Genomic DNA, 21157 nt, shown 5'->3' with positions numbered 1-21157 from the left:
TGAAGATTACTAGTTTTTTTCTTGTTATTCAGTTTAGACTTTTCGACTTTCCCACTATCCAAATAAACACAGCTTTAGATAAACTCTGCACGTACTCTAATTTCTAAGATGCTATATTATTACTATTCTTTTTTAATGTTAAAAATAATCAGTCGCTCTTTATTAAAAATGTTTAGCACACTTGCTTGACTCAGTCAAAACAAGGGGTTATTTGGCCATAAAATAAAATTATGGGTCTATTTGTTGGTAAAATTAAAATTGGATCTATTTGACCTAGTGACACAAGATCAGGGGTGTATTTGACCCTTTATCCAAAGGTAATTGCTCACTGGGGTCTGGCCCAATCAATGTTAGCAACTCAGAACAGAAATGAAAATAGACCTTGTTATTTGTACTACAATTTTATGAGTTCTGAATGCGTTTGTTTCTCTGCCGTCGATGATGAAATTAAAAGGGTCCATTGGGTTTAATAGAAGGACCAGGATCACACTTATATATGGGCTCTTTCTTTGTCTCAAACAGCCGAAAGCCCATAAATGAAACCGACACCATTTCAGCTTTTTCCTTGGGTCCATTAGGGTTTTTTCACTAACATTAAATTGAAGGTAGGTTAGTGGTTTTTGGTTTTCTCTGAGACTTTACAGCACCAGCGGCAGAGCGGCGAGGTCATCAACATCACCATTTGTTCGTCATGGTTCTCAAGTACGCACCTATCTGTCCCTTCATCTCTTCGATTCGATTAAGCTTTGTTTTATAGATTTTAGATTGATTGCTGAATTTGTTGTGCTCATTTGTGCATTAGAAGTAATTGTCACTGTTGTTTGTTTAATTTCTGGTCCTTATCGTGATGATTTTGACTATTTATTAAAAAATGAATCAAACTTTACTCTCTATTGGTTAGGGTTTAGCTCATCAAATATCAAACTTTATGTTTTCTTTTTGAAATTAATTTTTCATAAAATAATCTGGTAGGTTGCGTTGTTAGTTTTGTTGATTATTATTACTGCTATTTCTTTTTAGGAAAAAAAATCCACTTTTTTAGTATGGTTTCCTTGATTTTGTTGGAAAGGCTTCATTATTGTTACTTCTTCTTTTTTTTTTTTTTTGTAGTTTTTATGTTAAGGTTTCAATGTCTAATGTACTATGTGGCTATGTCCTATTAGGACTGAGCTTTGCCGATTCAGCGGTGCTAAGATTTACCCTGGCAAGGGTATCAGATTTATTCGATCTGATTCTCAGGTGATTTTTGTTTTTCGGACGCTACACTTCTGTTGTGTTATAGTTATTGTATTGGAAACTTAACTATATATATATTTGATTTCCCATCGATTGAGAATGACCTAAATTTACTATTTGTAATTTTTATTGATGAAGGTTTTCCTCTTCGCCAATTCAAAATGCAAGAGGTACTTCCACAACCGTCTGAAGCCTTCAAAGCTTACCTGGACTGCCATGTATAGGAAACAACACAAGAAGGTACTGTTGATTTGAATCTGCCTCTCTTGCTCTCGCTTTCTCAACTCACGATCACGCGCATTTGAATTGTTAATCATTTTTTGTTTATAGGATATTGCTGCTGAGGCTGTTAAGAAGAAGCGCAGAACTACCAAGAAGCCATACTCAAGGTCTATAGTCGGTGCTACCTTGGAGGTTATCCAGAAGAGGAGAACTGAGAAGCCAGAGGTCCGGGATGCTGCTCGTGAAGCTGCTTTACGGTATGCTAATTCTCATCTGTGGTTTTCAGAGCAATGGTGTTATAGTCATTCTCTGTAATATGCATATTGATCTCTTCATATGCTTTACATGATAAGTGCTTCTTGTGATTTTCAGTGAAATCAAGGAGAGGATCAAGAAAACCAAGGATGAAAAGAAGGCAAAGAAAGCTGAATTGGCCGCCAAGACAAAGACCCAAAGCAAGAGTAATGTGTCTAGAGGTGCTGCACCGAAGGGCCCCAAGCTTGGTGGTGGCGGTGGAAAGCGATGATTTCCTTTTCCATTTATGAAGTAGCAACAAATGAAAATTTTGTTATTCCATATTCGTGTACGGATAGTGTGAACACTTTGTTGGTCTTGTATTACATCTCTTTACAGATTTTCTGAATCTAGTTTTTTAATTGATATTCTATTTATCATAAAGGCTTCTTAGAACATTAACTGCTGTCTAATAGCATTACCATTGTTTTGCATTGATATCTTTCTGTGATGTGTGCAGCTGTGAATTGTAGTTCTTCCCCAGTTCTGAGATCTAGTAGGTGCACAAGGATGGAGAAACGAGGCATGTTTTTATGTTTTTTCTAATGCTCAGTTTGGTATAATAAGGCATATGTTTTTGCTATTTCCGGTATCAATACAGCTTGACTTTGGAAACTTCCTATAGCACAGTCTAAACTTAATCCAGGACAACTGGCTGCTGCCTGGAACTTTCTTTGCTCCTTGGTTTTTATCTTTTTTCCCAATTCCATGGATTTGTCGTGCAAGCCTGAGTCTGAGTAGTGAGTACATGTTGGCTTAAACTATATAACAGCGTCCATCGAAGGGGTTCAAATCAATGATATGCTCTACAGCATATTTTCCCACCAGCGGGTTCCAAGTTCTGAAAATAGAATCCGCATCAATTTTATTTCTCTCTGTACAAGTTTCAATCATTCCTTGATCCAAAGCAGCCAAATGTGAACCCTTTTTTTGCCTTCTGCGCTTGTTAATTATCTCCATGCCCATCAATCATAAAGTTAAAATTATCAAATCCACAGATCCAGATTTCGCAAGTATTCCAAGAAACCGAATCCCTTTCTTCCATTTGATCAAAAGTCTCAACGATTTAATTAGTCATGCAATTCAGACTTACAAACTTCTCTTGGGCATTCTAGCAAATGTAAGCATTCGTTCCTCTATAAAACCTGAGTCAACCAGCCCCCATTAGTGGAATTCCCGGAAACAGCATCTAGGCGAGCAAATTCAATAGCTGAACAGAAACTAATCAAACTGTTTTGTGCAAAACATCTTTGCTTAACTTGAACTTAAATACTAACCCAGGTACCTGTTCAATCTCCTAATAGCTTTAACTAGAAATCAAGTTTTCAAAAAAAAAAAAAAAGTCAACCGGCAAAGAATTGGCATTACAAAGCAAATTATACAGCAAAAAGAGCTCCTTTTTCAGTTTTCTCACTCTGTGTATAGCCTCTAATGAGCACATTATAAGCAAATGTATTTGGGTTATTATCAGGATCGAAGATAGATTAAGAATATGAATATCTGTATAGTGAGACATTGAGGAATAGCAGGTGGGTAATTTGGCCTAGTTTAATGAGCTTAGCTTGAACTGTTATGGTGTACTTGCAGAATTCTAAGGGGGAAGGCTTTGTTGGAGAAGAGCTGATGTGTTGAACTGGTTAAAGGGTTTCGGAGGGTTTTGTGGGGGAGAGAGATGGCGGGAGAGCGGATGATAATTTCAAATGGTTGCTGAAACTCAATTCCGGAGTCTAGCCAAATGCTTACGGGTTGGTGGCTCGTGGCCACAAAATAATAAAATTAAATTTAAAAACATCCAATCCATTAATTAGAACCAACATAAATAACTTCAACTTTACAAGAAACAAAAGAAAAAATTACTCTCTAGAATTCCACATTTGCTAGTTAATATGTTTCTAAACCGGTAGAAAAAGAAATAAATATAAAAAATTATAATATATGTAATATCTGGAATTTTTCCCTTAATAATAATTATTATATTAATAATGAATTTTTATTTAAATCAATTTTATTTTATTTTTATTTGGTTTAGTTGGAATGAATTAAATAAAATTTTAATGCTATATAAATAAGGAGTTGTTTTCTATATCCTATTAGTTTGAATTTTTAAGAAATTAATTAAATAAATTATTTGAGAAATAATTATGTTTTGGTTATTCAAATTTTTTCCAAATATATATATATATATATATATATATATATATATAAATATATATATATAAATAAAATTATTTTGAAAAAATTTGGAAAAAGAAAATTTGTAAAGGATGTTTTTATAAAAGAATTTTTGGGGAAATGGGTATTTTATTTAGCTAGTGGTATTAAATTTTAAGTTGGAAAATAGTTAGCAAATTAATTAATTAAATTAATTGTATGTTAGGACTAAATTAAAAATTTATTTTGGGATGAGGATTAAAAGTAAAATTTTAGTATTATATGGCGGTTTAATGAAAATTTGTATGTTTGGTATTTTTATAAATAAATATGTCGGCCAGGGGTATATATGTAATTATGTATTTTCAATAATTTTTAATTTGGCCCAAATTAAATAGTTAGGGGCTTAATTGAAAAATTAAAGAAAAGTTTAGGGGTTAATTGGAAATTTTTCTGGGCGAAATTGCAGTAATTAAAAAAGTTGAGGGACCAAAAGGTAAGAAAAGAAACTTCAGGGACTAAATGTCGATATGAAGAAGAAGAAAAGAAAAGAAGAAATCGGGGAGAGAGAGAGGAAGGGAAGGAGGAAGAAGGAACCGAGTCAGACGCCGATGGCCGACCGGGGGAAGCGGTTGGCGATGCGCGAGGAGGAAGGTGGCCGAAACTTCCTTGCCGTGCGGCCGATTGATTTTGGTGGCGATCGACTTTGGTGGCCGGAGGAGGGAGTTCCGGCGAAGTAGGTGGCAGCCGTGTTTTCTGGCTTTTCCGGTAAGCTCCGGCGGAGGATGGATGATTAGAGGACATATCCTGACTCTCCTCAGCTCAAGCTCCGCAATGGCACCGGTTTCGTGGCGATCAGACTTCGTTTGCAAATCGACGGCTGAGATCGTTCGCAAATCTCTCCGGATGATTGGGGATTAGATCGGAAAATCAGAAGCGGGGATCGTCATCAGCGCGTCGTTTCGAGTCTGATGGTGTGTTTGGATCGTCGATCGGACTCCGGTGACTGGAGGCAAGTCGACCAAGCGATCAAGCGTCTCGGTAATTTTCTCTGGCCCGTTGATTTTGAAATTCTTTGATTTAATTATGTGTCTATTGAATTGTATCGTGTATTAAAAAATATTTGTGTGTTAAAATAATTGCTTGTCGGACTGCCTGCCGTAATCGTGATTCTGTGCTGTGTGGGGAATCGGAAAAAATAGTGAAGTCTTGGGGACCCGACTCCTATTGTATTAAATTTTTGAATATTTGAAAGGTTTTTCTGGCAGGTCCTGGACCCGTTTTACGGGGTATAAACGTTCGTATTTTAGAGGAGGTTCTGCTGAATTTTTGGTAGAATTTACGCGAGTCATGATTCTTAGTCAGTTAGTCCTAGGAATCTAGATCTAGGGTTAATGGTCAATTGTTTCAGTGTTATTAATTAATTATTTTTCATGATTAGATGATCTGTCAGTTCGGCTCGCTCCACCTGAGGCATCGGAGCAGAGCTAGGAGGTCGTCAAAACTGTGAGTTAAAGTCATGTATCGGTTATGCACGTGTCATGCATAAATTTTTTAATTTGCTATCGTGATTATTTTATTGCAAGTTTAATTATTAATTTAATTATGATTCATATGTATTATGTTTTTTAATTACTATTCATGTATGTTCTTTCTTTATCATTGATTTTATCATTGTATGATGACTCGGGATGGGATGACAGTAGAACATAAGAGTTTGATGAGTGTTCCGGTATAAATCTGAGAGTGAGAAAAGGATAAATAGGTAAATTTAAAAAGAAAAGATTAGGACTTGCCCTGGTCGAGCATCGCTCTCTAGGCTTAGTAGAGTGTGGTTGCCGGAGTAAAGGTCCCTAGTCGAGCATTGCTCTCTGGGCGCCGGCTTATTTGAAAACCTAAGTGACCAGACTGGAGGTAAGGTCCTTGGTCGAGCTTCGCTCTCTAGGCGCCAATCTTATTGGAATAATAGAGCGGAAAGGCTAAGGTTGATAGCGAACATTAAGTGACCGGACTGGAGTTAAGGACCCTGGTCGAGCTTCGCTCTGTGGGCGCCAGTTCTGTTGGAATGAGATTAGTCGAGATGTCAGTGTTGAGTTTGATCGGGATGTTAGTGTTGGGTTTAGTGTTCTACTATAGTACTCTATCCCGTTGTGTGTAAAAATTATTGTATTCAAGCATGACATGATATGTTTGTTTTTACATGACTTAATATTTATTTCAAATTAAATAAATGTATTATTGAGGTGTTTGCAACTGTTTTTAGATATATGATTTTAACTCACTCTCGAGACTGACAGTTTCAATTTTACTGTTTTTCAGATCCGTGACTATTAGTCTTCCCCCGACTCTTATCTAGTAACCCGACTCCTTCATCATCGGGTGGTGTATTTGATTTGGTATGTTAATTTGTAAAATCTTAGATTCTCTGCAGTAGTAACAGTAGATGTATCAGATGTAATTTTCTGTAATTTCGGGTTTCGCCTAATTTTTCTGGCAGACCGAATTAATTATATAAAATTTGATTGTTAAGATAATTTATGACATCAATAATATGATATGACATTTAATCGAGTTAGTGAGTGTCAGGCTTACTACGGATTCAGTGGCTTTACGTCTACCCATTCTCTAGTGCCGGTCACGGGCCTACAGATCGAATCGTGACAATATAGTTTCACCATTTTACAGCTTTAAGTATTATATAATTTTACTGATTGTTTTTTTAGACAATAAAAGATATATGATTACAAATTATAATAAAATAAAATTTACCATTAAAAAGTTTTGATCCGCAAGGATTTAATTATTTTCATTCCAATCAACTATATATTGCTTGTGTTTGATAATATGAGTTTAGAATTTGCAGCTCATAATTTTGTTGTTTGACGGTGAAATCACAATTTAAAAAATGATTGATTTGATAGAATTGCTTTGTATAGTTCATAATTTTATTTGATCGATTACTACAAACCAAAAATAAAAAGAGAAAGCATTAACTTTAATGAGGTGTCATCAATTTAATACTTTTTTTGAAATTAAATTTATTAATTAAGGTGAGTTAAACAAATAAGAGTGTTACCCATTAAGAGATTTGAGTTTGGATTTAATTAATATCAAGATAAATAAAACTAGACATTTAATTAGTTGGAATTTGTCTTTATAAGTTATTTCTACTTCTTATTTCTTTAGTGACAGGAGATCTCCAACAATACTCGTCCTACTGGTGTTTGCAGTGGGCCATCCCATGACAGTTTATGTGTGTCCCCTTAGAGATATGATTTGTTTGGTAGCTGAAGCTGATCATGGAGTAAAATTCTTTTTTTTTTTTTTTTTAAATGACATTTTAATTTTTGTCCCCAACCCCAACATTATTTTGCGCAGTTGTTTGCTGGTTGACCAAGGTCTCATCATATCGACGTCTCATTGTCCTACAATTATAAATATTAAACATTGAGGGTGGTAGTGAGGTGCCTTTCATATAAACATACATATGGAGGATGGCGGAAGGGAGTAGCTTTTAAGCATAAATTCGTGGCCAACAACCAAAGCTGCCAAAGTTCCAACTCTCACGCAACAAAACACAAAAACAATGATAAAAAATATATATATATATAGATAAAGAGGTATTGGTAATATTACTCGTTCTATACACGCAATCATTTTACAGTTGGATCATGCCATCTTCACCACTCTCTGCCTGCCTCTTCCAGCACAAAACTCCAATTGCCGTTGCTTCCAACTGCATGATCAAGATATCCGTAATATAGGATTTTTTTTTGGTAGGGAAGAAGAAGAAGATGATGATGATGGATAACTTGGTATTGAGTAGTTCTTTTAAATTCCGAAAAAAAAGAAGAAAAATTTGACTATGCTTCCATGATCAACATGGTCATATAAATATTTTCCTACATTTATATAGCTGCTTGATCACTTGTTTAACTGTCCAACAAAGTCGTTTACCATCTCATTATGTGACCGTTCCACCACACATCCTAAAACTAAGAAAAAAATAATTTGTAATAACTAATACTCCACAGATAATAATATAACCTATTTTTTGATAAAACTAAGAAACAGTTTCTACTATTTTTCGCTTAACATGGATAACGTAAGGTACAGTTCTATTATAGCTTATGTCAATTACATTACCTCTCGATTGAGTTAAAAGTATGCTACTCAGCATTTATCGTTAACTTTCCAAATTGCCAAACTTTTAAACATATGATAGAAGAAGGACACTGCAAATAATGCCATTAACCATAAAAAGATGCAAATAATGCCGTTAGAGGTGAAAAAGAGCATCTCGAGCAATAAGAAGCATGCGTTTCTTAGCCACTTTATCTACATGCGAGAAATATGTTAAAAGGCACCAAAGTCTTCATAACTTAGAAGCAACGACCAAAAGCAAGAAACTAATACAGTGTGTTTCAATTATAAGCATACAAGAATGGCTGCCTGAATACGAGGAAATAATGTATTGTTCCAAAAAAAAAAAAACACAAAAGCATATGACGAAATGTAAAAGGAAATATAAGGCTTCCTTTTTCTTCTTCTTCTTCTTCTTCTTCCTTTCTTTTTCTTTTTCATTTAAAGTTTGCCTCTTTAAACAAAATTTTCGCTACTTTAAAACAGGCATGTATCTATCATAGTGGAAGATGATTTTCTATAACTTAGATATGTTGAAACACCTTTACATAAATAACTAATGCCTTGACTTATCAATAAAAATAGACATTGGAGCTCCACTCTACTAAAAAGAAAGTAAAAAATTATGTGCATAAAATGTGTTGCTCCATCTTCTTTTAGTTAACTTTGCATATATATATATATATATATATACACACACACGTGACAAAACCGTGTGGACAAAGTCCAAGTTTTTGGTGAGTTTTATATTGGGATATTACAGCTTACCTAAATCATTTGTGTTAACAAATTTGTATAAAGTTCTTGCAATAGAAACGATAACAGTAGTTGAGGAAGATATATATATATATTTAGTTCTGTCCGCAACCAAATATTATTTATGTCAGACCAATTTTCACTTCCACTTATGATTTATCTTTGACTGCTGCAGTCGAATGCACCCATTAACAACTTTTGGTTATTAAGTCCCCTTCTCATATTTCCAATTGGCATCGCGTCACCCCCATTTATCATCTAATGACGGGACTAATTTGTTTTATCTATTTTTCCTTTTAAAATATGTGTATTTTCAGTTAATTTAAAGTACAATTAGTCGCATAAAATTAATCTGAATACAATTATCTGTCCAAGATAAAACATGTCAAAATTATAAAACTTTTTTAAAGAGAAGTTTGATATCAGAATAAATTTAAACTGCAACAGACTATGAATTTTCTTTTCCCATTCAAGGGTTAGGTATACTCAGTCCATTAAAAACAGGAATGTATATATATATATATATATATATATATATATATATAAAAGAAATTGGAATCTAAGCTCTTTACTAACTATTATTGATGGTCAATTGGTCATGGCATGTGATGTTCGGTGACTCCATCAAAACCACTAAACAAAGCTGCATAATACGCAGTAGACGCATAAACCACCAGACACAGTTAACAGCCAAGCCCACGTAGTTAAACCCACCACGATTCACGAACCGTACAGATAGATCGAGAGAGATGGATTACATATGGACTGTCTGCCTTGCAACGGTTAAATCCTTAAAAAACTCAAAAAAGAAGGAAAAAAAAAAAAAGAGTGAAAGAAAAGGGAAACTTCCTTTCTGTAGCTAATAAATAACGCATCTTCTGATTTCGTTCATCAGTTCCCTTACAAGCTACTTCTTTTAATTTCCAACTCCTACACGTATATAAATAAACTCTCTCGCAGCCCTTTATTGTTTTCAAGTTCAATTTCATATCTTTACCCAGAGAGTAAGAGCCACACATAGAGAGAGAAAAGATGGCAAGTGGGGATCTTGAAAGGGGGAGAGTGACAAAGAATAGAGGTTACAACAATAATACAAGTTTTTACTATGTAGAAACCTCTGATAAGCAATGGACATCATGGTTAATTCCTACGTTTGTTGTTGCTAATATTGCTGTGTTTATTGCTGTCATGTATGTCAACAATTGCCCCAAAAATAATCTGGGTTTTGAAGGTAATTGTGTGGCTAAATTCCTTGGTAGACTCTCATTTCAGCCTTTGAAAGAGAACCCTTTGTTCGGTCCATCTTCTTCCACGTGAGTTTTTGTGCTTTTGTTATGTTCAAAGTTTTGATTTTTATTGTTTCTCTGATGTGTTTTTTTTTTTTTTTTTTTTTTGAATTAGCTTATTAATTATTTCCATTCTACTAGGTTTATTTCATTGTGATTAATGGGCTTGTGAAAATTTAAAAAGGTTTTATGTGTATGATACATCATCTATTTGAAGTGTATGTTGTAAAGTTCTGATTTTTATTGCCTGTGTTCTATTAATTCTGCGAAATCTTCTGCTTCTTTTTTTAATACTTTCTGTGTAATTCCATAATTGAATATTGATGGTTTTCTTGAATTGTTAATTAATGATTTCTTTGTATAGACCGCGATTTGTTTATTGATTTTAAAGTATCATTCAAAGGCAAAGTTAACAAAGAATTGGTCTTGCTCTATTTTGAAACTTTGGGGTATCTTGTAGTTCATTTCAATTTGTTATACTTTATTTTACTTCCGAGCACAATGTAGATCCTTGTTATGTTGCATAAGATAGCTTCTGTTGCACATTGCAGATAATTCTGAAGTATTGTTGGAGTATTGTGATATAAGTAATAGGCTAGCTGCGTTCTAATCTTGTTCTTTTACTTTTCCATGTGTATAACTATAGCAGTTTTCTTTCAGTCATAATACTGACATTACCAGAAGATTTTTACCATTATTCCTCTGCTTGTTATGCTGCAATTCACTTGTGGTGACAGTTATTCATCTAGTACACAGAATCATGCTTCTTTATTCTGGCGCCTTTTATATTCAGTACTTCTGCAATAGAAAGACTTGTGACTTCAGAGCTTTAATATTTTGCAGATTGGAAAATATGGGAGCCCTTGAGTGGAACAAGGTAGTGCATGGGCATCAAGGATGGAGATTAATAACTTGTATGTGGTTGCATGCAGGAGTTGTTCATCTGCTTGCAAATATGCTCAGCTTAATCTTCATTGGGATTCGTCTTGAACAGCAATTTGGATTTGGTACATGTTCTCCTTTGATATTCTAAATTTCACATGAAATAGGAAGAGGAAATTTACAGGTTAAACTGTCACGCATTCTAACATGAGTTTTGGATAATCTTGCAGTGCGAGTTGGGCTAATCTACCTATTAGCAGGATTTGGGGGAAGTATATTGTCTGCCCTTTTTATTCAACGTAATATTTCTGTTGGTGCCTCTGGTGCTTTGTTTGGCCTTCTTGGAGCAATGTTATCAGAGCTTCTTACTAACTGGACAATTTATACTAATAAGGTCTCTTATAAATCCTTAATTTAGTAGCTTCAGTTGTGGAAACTGGTTTCTAGTATTTGTACTTGACTCATGTTCTTTTCTTGGTCTTGTAGATTGCAGCTCTATTGACCCTTGTGATCATAATTGCCATCAACTTGGCTGTTGGAATTCTTCCACATGTTGACAACTTTGCGCACATTGGAGGTTTCTTGACTGGATTTTTCCTGGGCTTTGTTATATTACTTCGTCCACAGTTTGGGTGGTATGAGAGCCGGCATCTCCCTGCTGATGCTCGTGTAAAGTCTAGGCACAAGGCTTACCAATATGCATTCTTGTTGATTGCCGTGGTTTTACTCGTTGCTGGGTAAGTTCTAATATGAAGGCCATATTTCTCATTATGAAAATGGATGACCTAGATAGATCTGATTCTGATGCTTATCAGCTGAATGAAACTTTTTGTTTTAGTTTACAATTGCAAGTTATAGATTTGAAACTATGTGAATTGGCATAATGATTTCCTGTTACGACGACGGACATTGCAGTTTTACAGTGGGATTGGTGATGCTGTTTAGAGGAGTGAATGGAAATGATCACTGCAGCTGGTGCCATTATCTAAGTTGTGTGCCTACTTCAAAGTGGAAGTGTGATAACTGATGAGTCTTGCTTGCACCTTTTTGTTTCGTGGACAAGATTTAGGAAACCCTGTTATTGGATTCATTTTGTTTCTTTGTTTTCCGGTTTACTCTCTAACCTGTTCTTGGATTTCTATTTATTTTATTTTGTTCATCTGTTTGGGATGCTTCTACACTTGTACATGAATAGTATATGCTACTGGGTTTTACCTTGGATATAAAAGGAAGAGGTAATGTTATATATAGATGTTAATGGTTTCTCATTCTATTCCCGTCAAAGAATTCGTGGTGTAAGCAGCCGACTTTTCATTCGCATCTTGGAATGTGGGCTGGTTTTTCGTCTGCCTCCGGCAAAAACAGAAATGGCAATAGCGAGTAATTCAGCAAAAAGGAATCCAAAATACAAGGATGGCGTCGCCCGGATTCGAACCGGAGACCTTCAGTGTGTTAGACTGACGTGATAACCAACTACACCACGACACCTCTTGGTTGTCAATGGAGTTCCCAAAACAAGTATATCATAGAAGAAAACTCTTGGTTGTATTCTAATTAATATATCATCTACCTACTATATTCTTTGATTTAGGATTAGGATAGTGACTGTAGAAGCACGTCCTCACATATTTATGATTGTGTAATCATTGGTTTCTGACATAAAAATTAATAAATTTTTTTATTTTCCTTAAATATGTGATCACAGTAGACGTAGTCACTTTTCTTTTTATTATGTAGTTTTCTTTGTGCTATTAAAAGAAGTAGTTAACTATTCAGCCAATGGTAGTACAGAAATTACAAGGGCATCTTTTCAGAAGATCTCCAACATTTTACTGAGAAGGAGGAGGCCAAGTACAAATAATATTTAGGTAAGTGGAAGAAGTGAGGGGCCATAGCTGAATCAGAACCATCCCCTAGGATTTCTCAATGTTTCCATTAGATAATAAGGTTTGTTTTGGTTCCAAAATCGCGGTCAGCTATTCACATTTAAGAGAAGCAGTTTTTCTATGTCATAAAATAACATCAACATGAACCAATAAATAACTATGTAATTACACATGATCATTTATAAAGATTACGTTTGGCTAATAATTGACAACCCACGTGCAATTTATTCACTCTGTAAATTTTTCCAGCCAGTGACTAATTAATTGTTAACGGAGAAGAGCAGTTTCCATTTCTTCCGTAACCTCAAGGGTCCAGTACTATCTCTGACTCTGAGCTGGAAGTTGGGACATGTTATCACCACAACCACCGACATCATTTTTCCTTGCCAATCTCATAAAAATGCTATCTTGGAAATCTCACGTACCTCATCCTTACGCTACAAATATGTAATAGGTCCAACTAGTTTTGATAAGATTGGCCTCCTTCCAAAAAAGGGCACCTAATGGTAAGTACCCAGTAACTAACATCTTTTAGCATAGACGCTAAAGTGTACATCATCTCATCAGGAATGCATGCTGGAACTGGATTTACAAGTTGTTTGTAATGATTTAACACGACCGTGTGTGCATAATCCTAGAATACAAAGCACCATTATTAGGATAACCTTCATCTTTTGCGCACAACTGTTAAAAACTATGCCAGACTTGCCTTGATATAGGAAATAGATACACTTAAATATGAGATATCACAATTGGATTCTTAGTGTTTGGTCAAATTACACATATCAACTAACATCAAAAACTTAAGAACGCAACTTAGACAAACTAGCAGTCTATGTATTAACCAAGTCACATCAGTTAGCCAGATTAGAAGCTATACTCCCCAAAACTACAGTCCTTCAAGAGTAAGTACTAGTATCTCTGCCCGATTGGCATTCCAAGTTTGTCCAATCGACCAGATCCTGGGTATGCTTTGCTGGCAAAGCTTGCTCTCAGAGCTGAAGCTCTCTGTGCACTGCTCGATCTTATGTCGCCAAAGCCGTGTATTGAGTACCTTTTCATCGAACTTGATCTCTCATATTGCAGCCTTTGTTTTGGAGCACTGAGGGATCTCACTTTAGCCCTTGAAGATTCAGTATAAGACATGTAATTTGGAAAGTAGTCTGAATAACCACTTAAAAAACTTGTTGAGCCATCACTCTTACTAGGAGTGAAGGGACTTCTCCTCCCACTGCCACCCCTTGATGATGCAGAATAGAACTGTGGGCTATTTTCAGCCGTGCACAAGGCCTCCTCATCCTCCCGAGGAAATTTCAACGGTGTTAAAGATTGGACTTCACAAGATGATGGACTTGGAACTGTTTGATGGACTATCGAGTCTTTTGAATTTGTGAAGCTATGGCTATATTGATCTGGGGTTGAGGTTTGAAGGGAGTGAAAAAGGTTTCTGCGCTTAGAAGTGAAGTGGGGTTTTCCAGTATCGATTTCAAGGATCTTGTCACTCTTTTCATCATCTAAGGTCCCACTTCTCGCCGAAGGCACTCTTTGTTCCCATGATCTTTCATCCATTCGACGATCTGACCAATTAAAGGATATGTGTGCTCTGTCTTCATCACCGATTTCCATGCCAATAGATTTTGATCCAATCCTCTGAACATTTGAATAGAGTGTATCAGGCATGGATTATTACAATTGAATGATTCACCAGACAGTCGGAAAGAGAAGCAATGATACCTTGAGAATTGATGACTGTTCATATTTTCCACTCCTAGCTCGGGTTGCATGTTCAAATTTTTCAGGGGTCGGTGGACCCTGCAAGTACTTTAGAGATTAAACACAATGACAGCACATATTAATTGACAAAAGTCAAACAGTAATCCAAGTCTATCCAAGAGCAAAATGATTAATTCACACATTCAATTATTCAATGAAACAAAACACCAGTTATAGATTCCACTGACCATTTGTTGGCCAAGAAAGTAATAGACATGCCCTTGGTAACTGTTCAAGAGGATCATGATTAATGTTTGAACCTGAATTCCCCAGGGAATGTAAATAGTGTTCACAACTACATTTAACCAACCAATTATTATTTTCACAGAAATACAATTCAGATGCACCTAGCCAGAATGTGTACGGAAGCCATGTTAGAAGTTGCAATTTATTGAAATAACATTGGCCCATTGATGAGTTAGAACCACCTTCTGTAGTTCCTATCGATTCAAAACCTTAAGATTAACGCATGCATTGATAAAGTTTGTCTAGAACCCAAAAAAGAAAAAGAAACTAAAGATAAAATAAAAAGTTCGTCTCAAGCTTTAAATAAAAGGAGCCCACAGCCCATAAAGTATTAAAATTAATTCACTTCTCAAACAGTTCCAGCAAAAAGAAATCAAACATTGGAGGGAAAATTGAATGTTGCTTACAGGGTGGTGAAAGTGAGAAGACTTGCTACTTGAATGTGACGATTCAGAGATGTGTGCACGTCCAGCACGTGCTCGTGCCTGGGCTTTCAATAATGCTTGCATTCGATGAAGCCACGCTGTAGTTCGCTTCCTCTCAATGTGACCTCTTACCAGTGCCTGAAGCCTTACTAATGCCTTTAAAGCTCGCAAAGCCCTCCTTGCCTACTTCCCAAAGAAAAACACACTGCCCAAAATTATAACCAGACTCCAAAACAGCAGAATTAGCATCTCATGGGCCAGTTTAGTTATGATCATATAGTATTAAGAGATGATTCGATGCACTATTAGCTGGAGAACTTTTACTTGTGTCCTCTTTATGCAACTACCAAAGTATGCATTTCTTTTATGCCCAGATTTATATTAACAGAGTTCCAAAATAAGATTATCCATAACAGTAGCAGGTAGCTTTGAAACTACAATCATGTTCAAAAATCATGACCCGGGATTCATCACACACAAGACCATTAGATAGACTGTATTATGCAAACCAGGCAGACTAATTACAACACCTCATTTAAAGTGGTAGCCAGAGTTGATGACTATGAACTAACCAGTTTGATATGCACATACCTAATCTATTTAATAACAATTAATATGAAACTTTTCTTTTCTTTTCTTTTTTCTGGTAGAACTTAAAATTTGAAGGACATTCTGAAAATAATGGCGCCAAGGGAAAAATTAAAAGAAAAATAAAAATAAAAAAGCATGACAACACCAGCATGAAAAATTCAAAAGAAAAAAGAAACCTTAATAAAAGAAAGAATATCTCTTTCCATCTAAAGTCTGAAATGAATGCCTGGCATTATACATCAAGAAGACAATGACATCTCACTAGCCGCCCTAAGTGGGTAAAAAAGAAAAAAGAGCAATACTTGCCTCTGACTATAATATGTACAATAATTCCAATATTAAAGGACCCAACCAACCAACCCCAAACTTCGCTTCACCCTATAAGAATTCATTTATCTACAACACTTAAGGAAACATGGACTACTTTTTCTTGTTTGGACCCACCCTAACTTCTTCCCTTATTCAAAAATAGATGGTTTATACTGTACCAAGAAGCTAAAAGGCATCAATAACACGGATAAAGCTGAGCAACTTACAATAATAATAGTCAAAAAAGAATTTATTACAAACTTCATAAAACCTTTATAAATTTAAGCAAAATAAAGACTATTATGCACTCTTTATTGTATATGTAGCTAGAGTCATGTGTAGTTAGCATCTAGTTAATATGTTATTATCAGGAAATGTCCATTAGTCCCAAATTAAGCTCCTGCGACAAAATGGTAGGTGCATGAAGCTAATATAGTGAGTGATTGGTTAATAAAATAAACCAATGGACCGGCATTGAGAAACTCATTAATTTAATTAATTAACTAGATGGTTTAGCTACAAAACAATTACCTAAATGACCCTATTAATAGCAACCGAATGTATATAATTGCCTAACAAACATGTAATCTTGAAAGTACAAGGCAAAAACAAAAAAGAAATTCGGTCCATTAAATGTTTGAAAAGGGCAACACAATAAAAAATGAAGAATAAAAAAAATTGTTAGGAGTTAAATTCCTCATATCGGGTCCACACGGGTTTTAGAGATGGTGCGCAATGCGCACCCGAAGTGCATGTTAGGGACAGCTCCTGAGATTTTTCAACAGTAAGAATCAATTATAAGGATATATATAAGGAAAAAGGTAAATGATGTATGCATAAGAAAGAGGTTTCGTAAGGATTATCGTTTTGGGCAAATCGACATAAAGAACAGCTCATATATACACGACGGAGAGAGTGGAAAAGTTAAAGAAACGACACCGTATTTGTAGGAAAGTATTCCAGAAAAATAATACCTCGAATCTTGCAGGAACTGAGAATGTATAGCAAAAAAAGCAACAAGAGAACAAAACGTCAATGTCTTTTGCTTTTTAATTGCTAGGCATTCCTCACGCATAGAAATTGAAATGATCCAGACTCCCCCAACTGGGTTTTTAATTTTATTACTTCAACTAATAAGTATAATTAAGAAATAGTTGAAAAAGAAAAAGTGTTTAACCTCTACACAAAGCTAGGAACTGCGAGATATTTCTGAAGAAAACGATCGGTAACTTAGAACTTTTAGAAGAAGAAGGGACACGTGGCAAGAATGCTAATCCCGTAAAAATTATACTACTTGTAGCCTTAAATATTAAACAGAAACCAAGAACATAATTAACAGAATGGCAAAATAGATAAAGAAACTAACCAAGTAGCCTCGAAAAGCGGATTGTATTTTAACAGCAGCTAAATCTTCACGCCAACAGTGACTATTACTGTTTTCGCTCACGTACGCCACTGCTGTATTGTTATTGTTATTAGCGACACATCTTCCGCTACTGCTCGTCAACCTAACAACCTCCGCCGCTGCATGAGCGGCTGCAACGGCCGCCTCCGCAACTGCTGCCGTAGCAGCAGCCACTGCAATCGCGTGTTTGTTTGGATCCTCTTCATTGTAAACCTCCTGGGCAGTGAGCTGTTGTGAGTGATTGTAATTGTGGCTGTGGTTTTTACTATCTTTCTCTCTGTATGATTTCACGAAGCTCCACCTTTTTGTCTCCTTGGGACGATTGGCCGTTTGTTGGTGTTGGTGGGTCTGATGGGGCGGAACCGGGTCGGATTTTTTGAAGCCGAGAACGGCTCGAAACCATTTGGAGGCTTTGCCCATTTAGTGATTTAGGAATACATGCATTTGCAGAGAGGAAGGAGAGTGAAGAGGAGAAGAGAACGTGTCGCTGAAGGTGAGAAGTGAGAGACCGAGAGAGAGAGAGAGAGAGTAGTGATGTCTTTGTTTGTTGTAGTCAGTGATGTGAATATAAACCGGCTTAATGACTAAAAAAGATTATCAACATTTCCCGAATTTTTAATTCAATCGCATATTTTATCATTTACTACCTCTTCCTAGAAAAGACCAATACTTTTTTTTTTTTCTTAACTTTTCTGTTCATTTTAGTCTACTTTTATATTTTTAATTGGATAATTAATAGTAAAGAATACTTTTTAGTTATTAATATAATTTGAAATCTTAAAATTAATATATTACTGTAATATCATATTTTTTAATTTTATTTTTAATAGTTAAAAGATATATAATGAAAATGAATAATCCAATAAAATTAATATAAATAGTAGGGATTTAAATTGTTTGACAAAATATATTTTAATGAAAAATAAAGACAATTAATATCAATTATAAAACAACTAACTTTCTTAATATAAATTAAATACAGACTGGCAAATAAAATGTTAATTAAAAAATAACTTATTTATTTTAATATATAACATAAAATAGTTAAATAAATCACATGATTTTAAATAATATTTGAATTACTAGAGATATTTAAATTTAAATTTAACTTATCTAGTCACTATATTAACTATTATAAATTCTCAATTTATATTATGATCAACTTGGTTTTGAAGATATTGATAAACAAAAATACAATTGTCATATTAAATGTCTAGAGTGAAAGACTATAATAATTTAAATTATGTGATCTAATTTTCATTAAAATAATGATGCAATCAAACTGTCATCAGCAGTGAAATATAAAAAGTTGCAAAAGTATTGAAGTGTATAATCAAATTGTTAAAAAATCAAATGAAACAGCAAGCATTAGTCCGTCAATGCGCGTGGTGATCGAAAACAGCAAATGAAACATGGGAGATGGAAGTAGAAGCTGAACCACCTTCCTCTCTCTCTCTCTCTCTCTCTTCCAAACACACTTTTCGTTACATTATGCATTTGCCGTTTCTCATATACGACAACCTCCTTCCTTCCCTTCTTCTCCCTTTATTTTTACTTTATTACCCCCGTGTTATCAGCCGTAAATGACTAGTATGCCCTTCTCATTTCGAGGACCCACTGCTTGGACCTATAACCAAGTGGACCACCGCATAGATTGATCTTATCACCAGGGGAAGAAGATCCACTTGAAAATGATAGCTTTCTCAGGAATCTCATCTCATCCCGCCCAAAATTGGTTTAATTCATTGGATACGAAAAAGATTTGAGCTATTATGATTTGCTGTTGCTTATTGCTGATTTTTCCTTTGTATACGTTTGCTACTTGATATGATGTTACCTAAAGTGAAATCAAATTTATTTCAATAACCTCTCGAAATTACTTATAACTGCTTGTGAATTCTAAATGTATAATAATGCAAGTAATTTTGTTTCTTTTTTTCTTAGAACGAGAGAAGTTTTAAATTGGAATTTCTTCATTACAATGCACCGTCATGGAGCGAGTGTGTGTGGCTGACCCATATCCACCCAGAAGGAGGAGAGAGATCACGTCATGGCGTTTCTCTATAAAGGTTGTTCACGGGTCCGGATTAAAGCCAACACAAACACACTCTGTTTCCTTGTGGACATTGAAAAATATCTTATAAAGAAAAGAAGAAAAAGAAAAAACCAAAGCTTCTGAAAACGTATCTAGGGATCTCCTAGAAATCTTCAGTTCTTGATAACACTACACTTCTTAGAATCCCATAGCCTGCCATGTTTGTCTACTCACCCCGTACTCTTCTCTTATTTCTAGAAAAAAATAAATATAATAAATAAAATGAATCACATGGTCAAGAAATGACAGAAGTGAAGTTGTTTGTATTTTGGGTTCTTGAAATCAACGGTAGTAAAAAGGAAAAAACGGAAATTAAAATGTTAGAAACGTCACAAGACAATATGTGAAGGCCCATATCAGATATGGCTTAAGCAAGAATCTACGCATAAATAACGTACCCCGACTTGCCGACACATGCAATGCAAGCCAGTTTTTCTTCCTTTTCCTTTTGGCCTTTTATTTTATTTTTCACCATCACCGCCAACGCAGACAAAGTTGCTGATGTGAAATTGTGTAAGTTAAACCATTATGATTATGGCACGTGGCATCAGAGAGTCAAACTAAAAGACCTGGTCAAATATTTTCTTTAATGGGTCAGGGGTGGGGAAACTCGGACCATTTTTTGGTCAAAATAATCTGCAGATAGTTTAATTGGAGAATGAAGAAACAAGCAGAGTCAAAGTTTGGCTGAAATGTGTTGGATGTTGGGGTTGCACAAGGTTTGCCCCAAATTGACTGATAGTAGAAAACTAGTAAACCACGTGTTTGATCCTCTACGACTAGAGTATATTTTTTGTTTGTTTGTTTGGCATTTGGTCGGTGCTCTGTTTCTCTAGCTACATCATTACTTGGAAATTTGCAAGCAAATACATTAGAAATTTCCACTTGCAAATAGAATATATAATTCTCACAAAACGTGTCTCGCAATTAGACCCGCCATATTGGTTCTTTTAGAATAATTTTATTTAAATTTAATAACTAGCACAAAAACATTAGGTTAAAAATTATTGTTTTCTTAATCTTGTCAACTTATTGGTGTAAATATATCATTTAAAATCGGTCTTTTACTGTAATACTATTGCATAGAAATGAAGCTGCGTAGCAATGGAAAACTACATCGATCAAGTAATTAAGCCACACTTTATCCCCAACGTATTATCCTAAAAAAGATTGGTAATTGTCTGTTAGCAAGTGGTAAAGATAGTGGCTAGCTACAGATAGGCCTTTTTATGAAGAAAAGCATGCCAAAAGTATGATTTAGAAATTGATTCTTCAGAACAGACAAAAAGATTAGTTCAGAAAAGGGTCACGGGCAAACTCCCTAAAAGTCCATTTATTCTCAGCCCTTGCCAATGGCTACTTTTCATTCTTTCACCAAAACAATGATAATGTTACTTCTATTCAGTTGACAAGACATAAATTTCTACACTAGAATCAAAAGACTAGCATGCTAATAT

At 35.1% G+C, this 21157-nt stretch overlaps 3 protein-coding genes and 1 non-coding gene across 4 annotated transcripts; 2 read left to right on the top strand and 2 right to left on the bottom strand.

The window, feature by feature from the left end:
- Positions 1 to 547: 547 nt before the first annotated feature.
- LOC8265430 (60S ribosomal protein L24) lies at positions 548 to 2154 on the top strand. Its single transcript, XM_002509683.4, has 5 exons — positions 548 to 702; positions 1164 to 1239; positions 1375 to 1476; positions 1567 to 1715; positions 1831 to 2154. The coding sequence occupies exons 1-5, from the start codon at positions 692 to 694 to the stop codon at positions 1982 to 1984; spliced, it is 492 nt and encodes a 163-aa protein (XP_002509729.1). The 5' UTR covers positions 548 to 691; the 3' UTR covers positions 1985 to 2154.
- A 7304-nt stretch (positions 2155 to 9458) lies between these two features.
- On the top strand, positions 9459 to 12220 carry LOC8288059 (RHOMBOID-like protein 2). Its single transcript, XM_015715275.3, has 5 exons — positions 9459 to 10115; positions 10932 to 11095; positions 11201 to 11364; positions 11457 to 11707; positions 11886 to 12220. The coding sequence occupies exons 1-5, from the start codon at positions 9835 to 9837 to the stop codon at positions 11995 to 11997; spliced, it is 972 nt and encodes a 323-aa protein (XP_015570761.1). The 5' UTR covers positions 9459 to 9834; the 3' UTR covers positions 11998 to 12220.
- Positions 12221 to 12384: 164 nt separating this feature from the next.
- On the bottom strand, positions 12385 to 12458 carry TRNAV-AAC. The gene has a single exon. It is a non-coding gene; the product is annotated as a tRNA-Val (tRNA).
- A 1083-nt stretch (positions 12459 to 13541) lies between these two features.
- On the bottom strand, positions 13542 to 18209 carry LOC8265427 (protein IQ-DOMAIN 22). Its single transcript, XM_002509680.3, has 4 exons — positions 17567 to 18209; positions 15283 to 15483; positions 14591 to 14668; positions 13542 to 14506 (listed from the first exon to the last, which is right to left on the bottom strand). The coding sequence occupies exons 1-4, from the start codon at positions 18023 to 18025 to the stop codon at positions 13769 to 13771; spliced, it is 1476 nt and encodes a 491-aa protein (XP_002509726.1). The 5' UTR covers positions 18026 to 18209; the 3' UTR covers positions 13542 to 13768.
- Between the last annotated feature and the right edge of the window lie 2948 nt (positions 18210 to 21157).

This window comes from Ricinus communis, chromosome 5 (genome assembly GCF_019578655.1).
Source record: "Ricinus communis isolate WT05 ecotype wild-type chromosome 5, ASM1957865v1, whole genome shotgun sequence".
Taxonomy (NCBI): domain Eukaryota; kingdom Viridiplantae; phylum Streptophyta; class Magnoliopsida; order Malpighiales; family Euphorbiaceae; genus Ricinus; species Ricinus communis.
The sequence above is the reverse complement of the archived record's forward strand: the minus strand, read 5'-3'. Positions and strand labels throughout refer to the sequence as shown.

Coding starts and splice junctions, on each gene's coding strand:
- LOC8265427 (XM_002509680.3), bottom strand. CDS start 18,025: ATGGGCAAAGCCTCCAAATGGTTTCGAGCCGTTCTCGGCTTCAAAAAA. Junction 14,669..15,282: donor CTTCTCACTTTCACCACCCT/GTAAGCAACATT, acceptor AAGTACTTGCAG/GGTCCACCGACCCCTGAAAA. Junction 14,507..14,590: donor AACAGTCATCAATTCTCAAG/GTATCATTGCTT, acceptor TCAAATGTTCAG/AGGATTGGATCAAAATCTAT.
- LOC8288059 (XM_015715275.3), top strand. CDS start 9,835: ATGGCAAGTGGGGATCTTGAAAGGGGGAGAGTGACAAAGAATAGAGGT. Junction 11,096..11,200: donor TGAACAGCAATTTGGATTTG/GTACATGTTCTC, acceptor ATAATCTTGCAG/TGCGAGTTGGGCTAATCTAC. Junction 11,365..11,456: donor GGACAATTTATACTAATAAG/GTCTCTTATAAA, acceptor TTGGTCTTGTAG/ATTGCAGCTCTATTGACCCT.
- LOC8265430 (XM_002509683.4), top strand. Junction 1,477..1,566: donor ATAGGAAACAACACAAGAAG/GTACTGTTGATT, acceptor TTTTGTTTATAG/GATATTGCTGCTGAGGCTGT. Junction 1,716..1,830: donor GCTCGTGAAGCTGCTTTACG/GTATGCTAATTC, acceptor TGTGATTTTCAG/TGAAATCAAGGAGAGGATCA.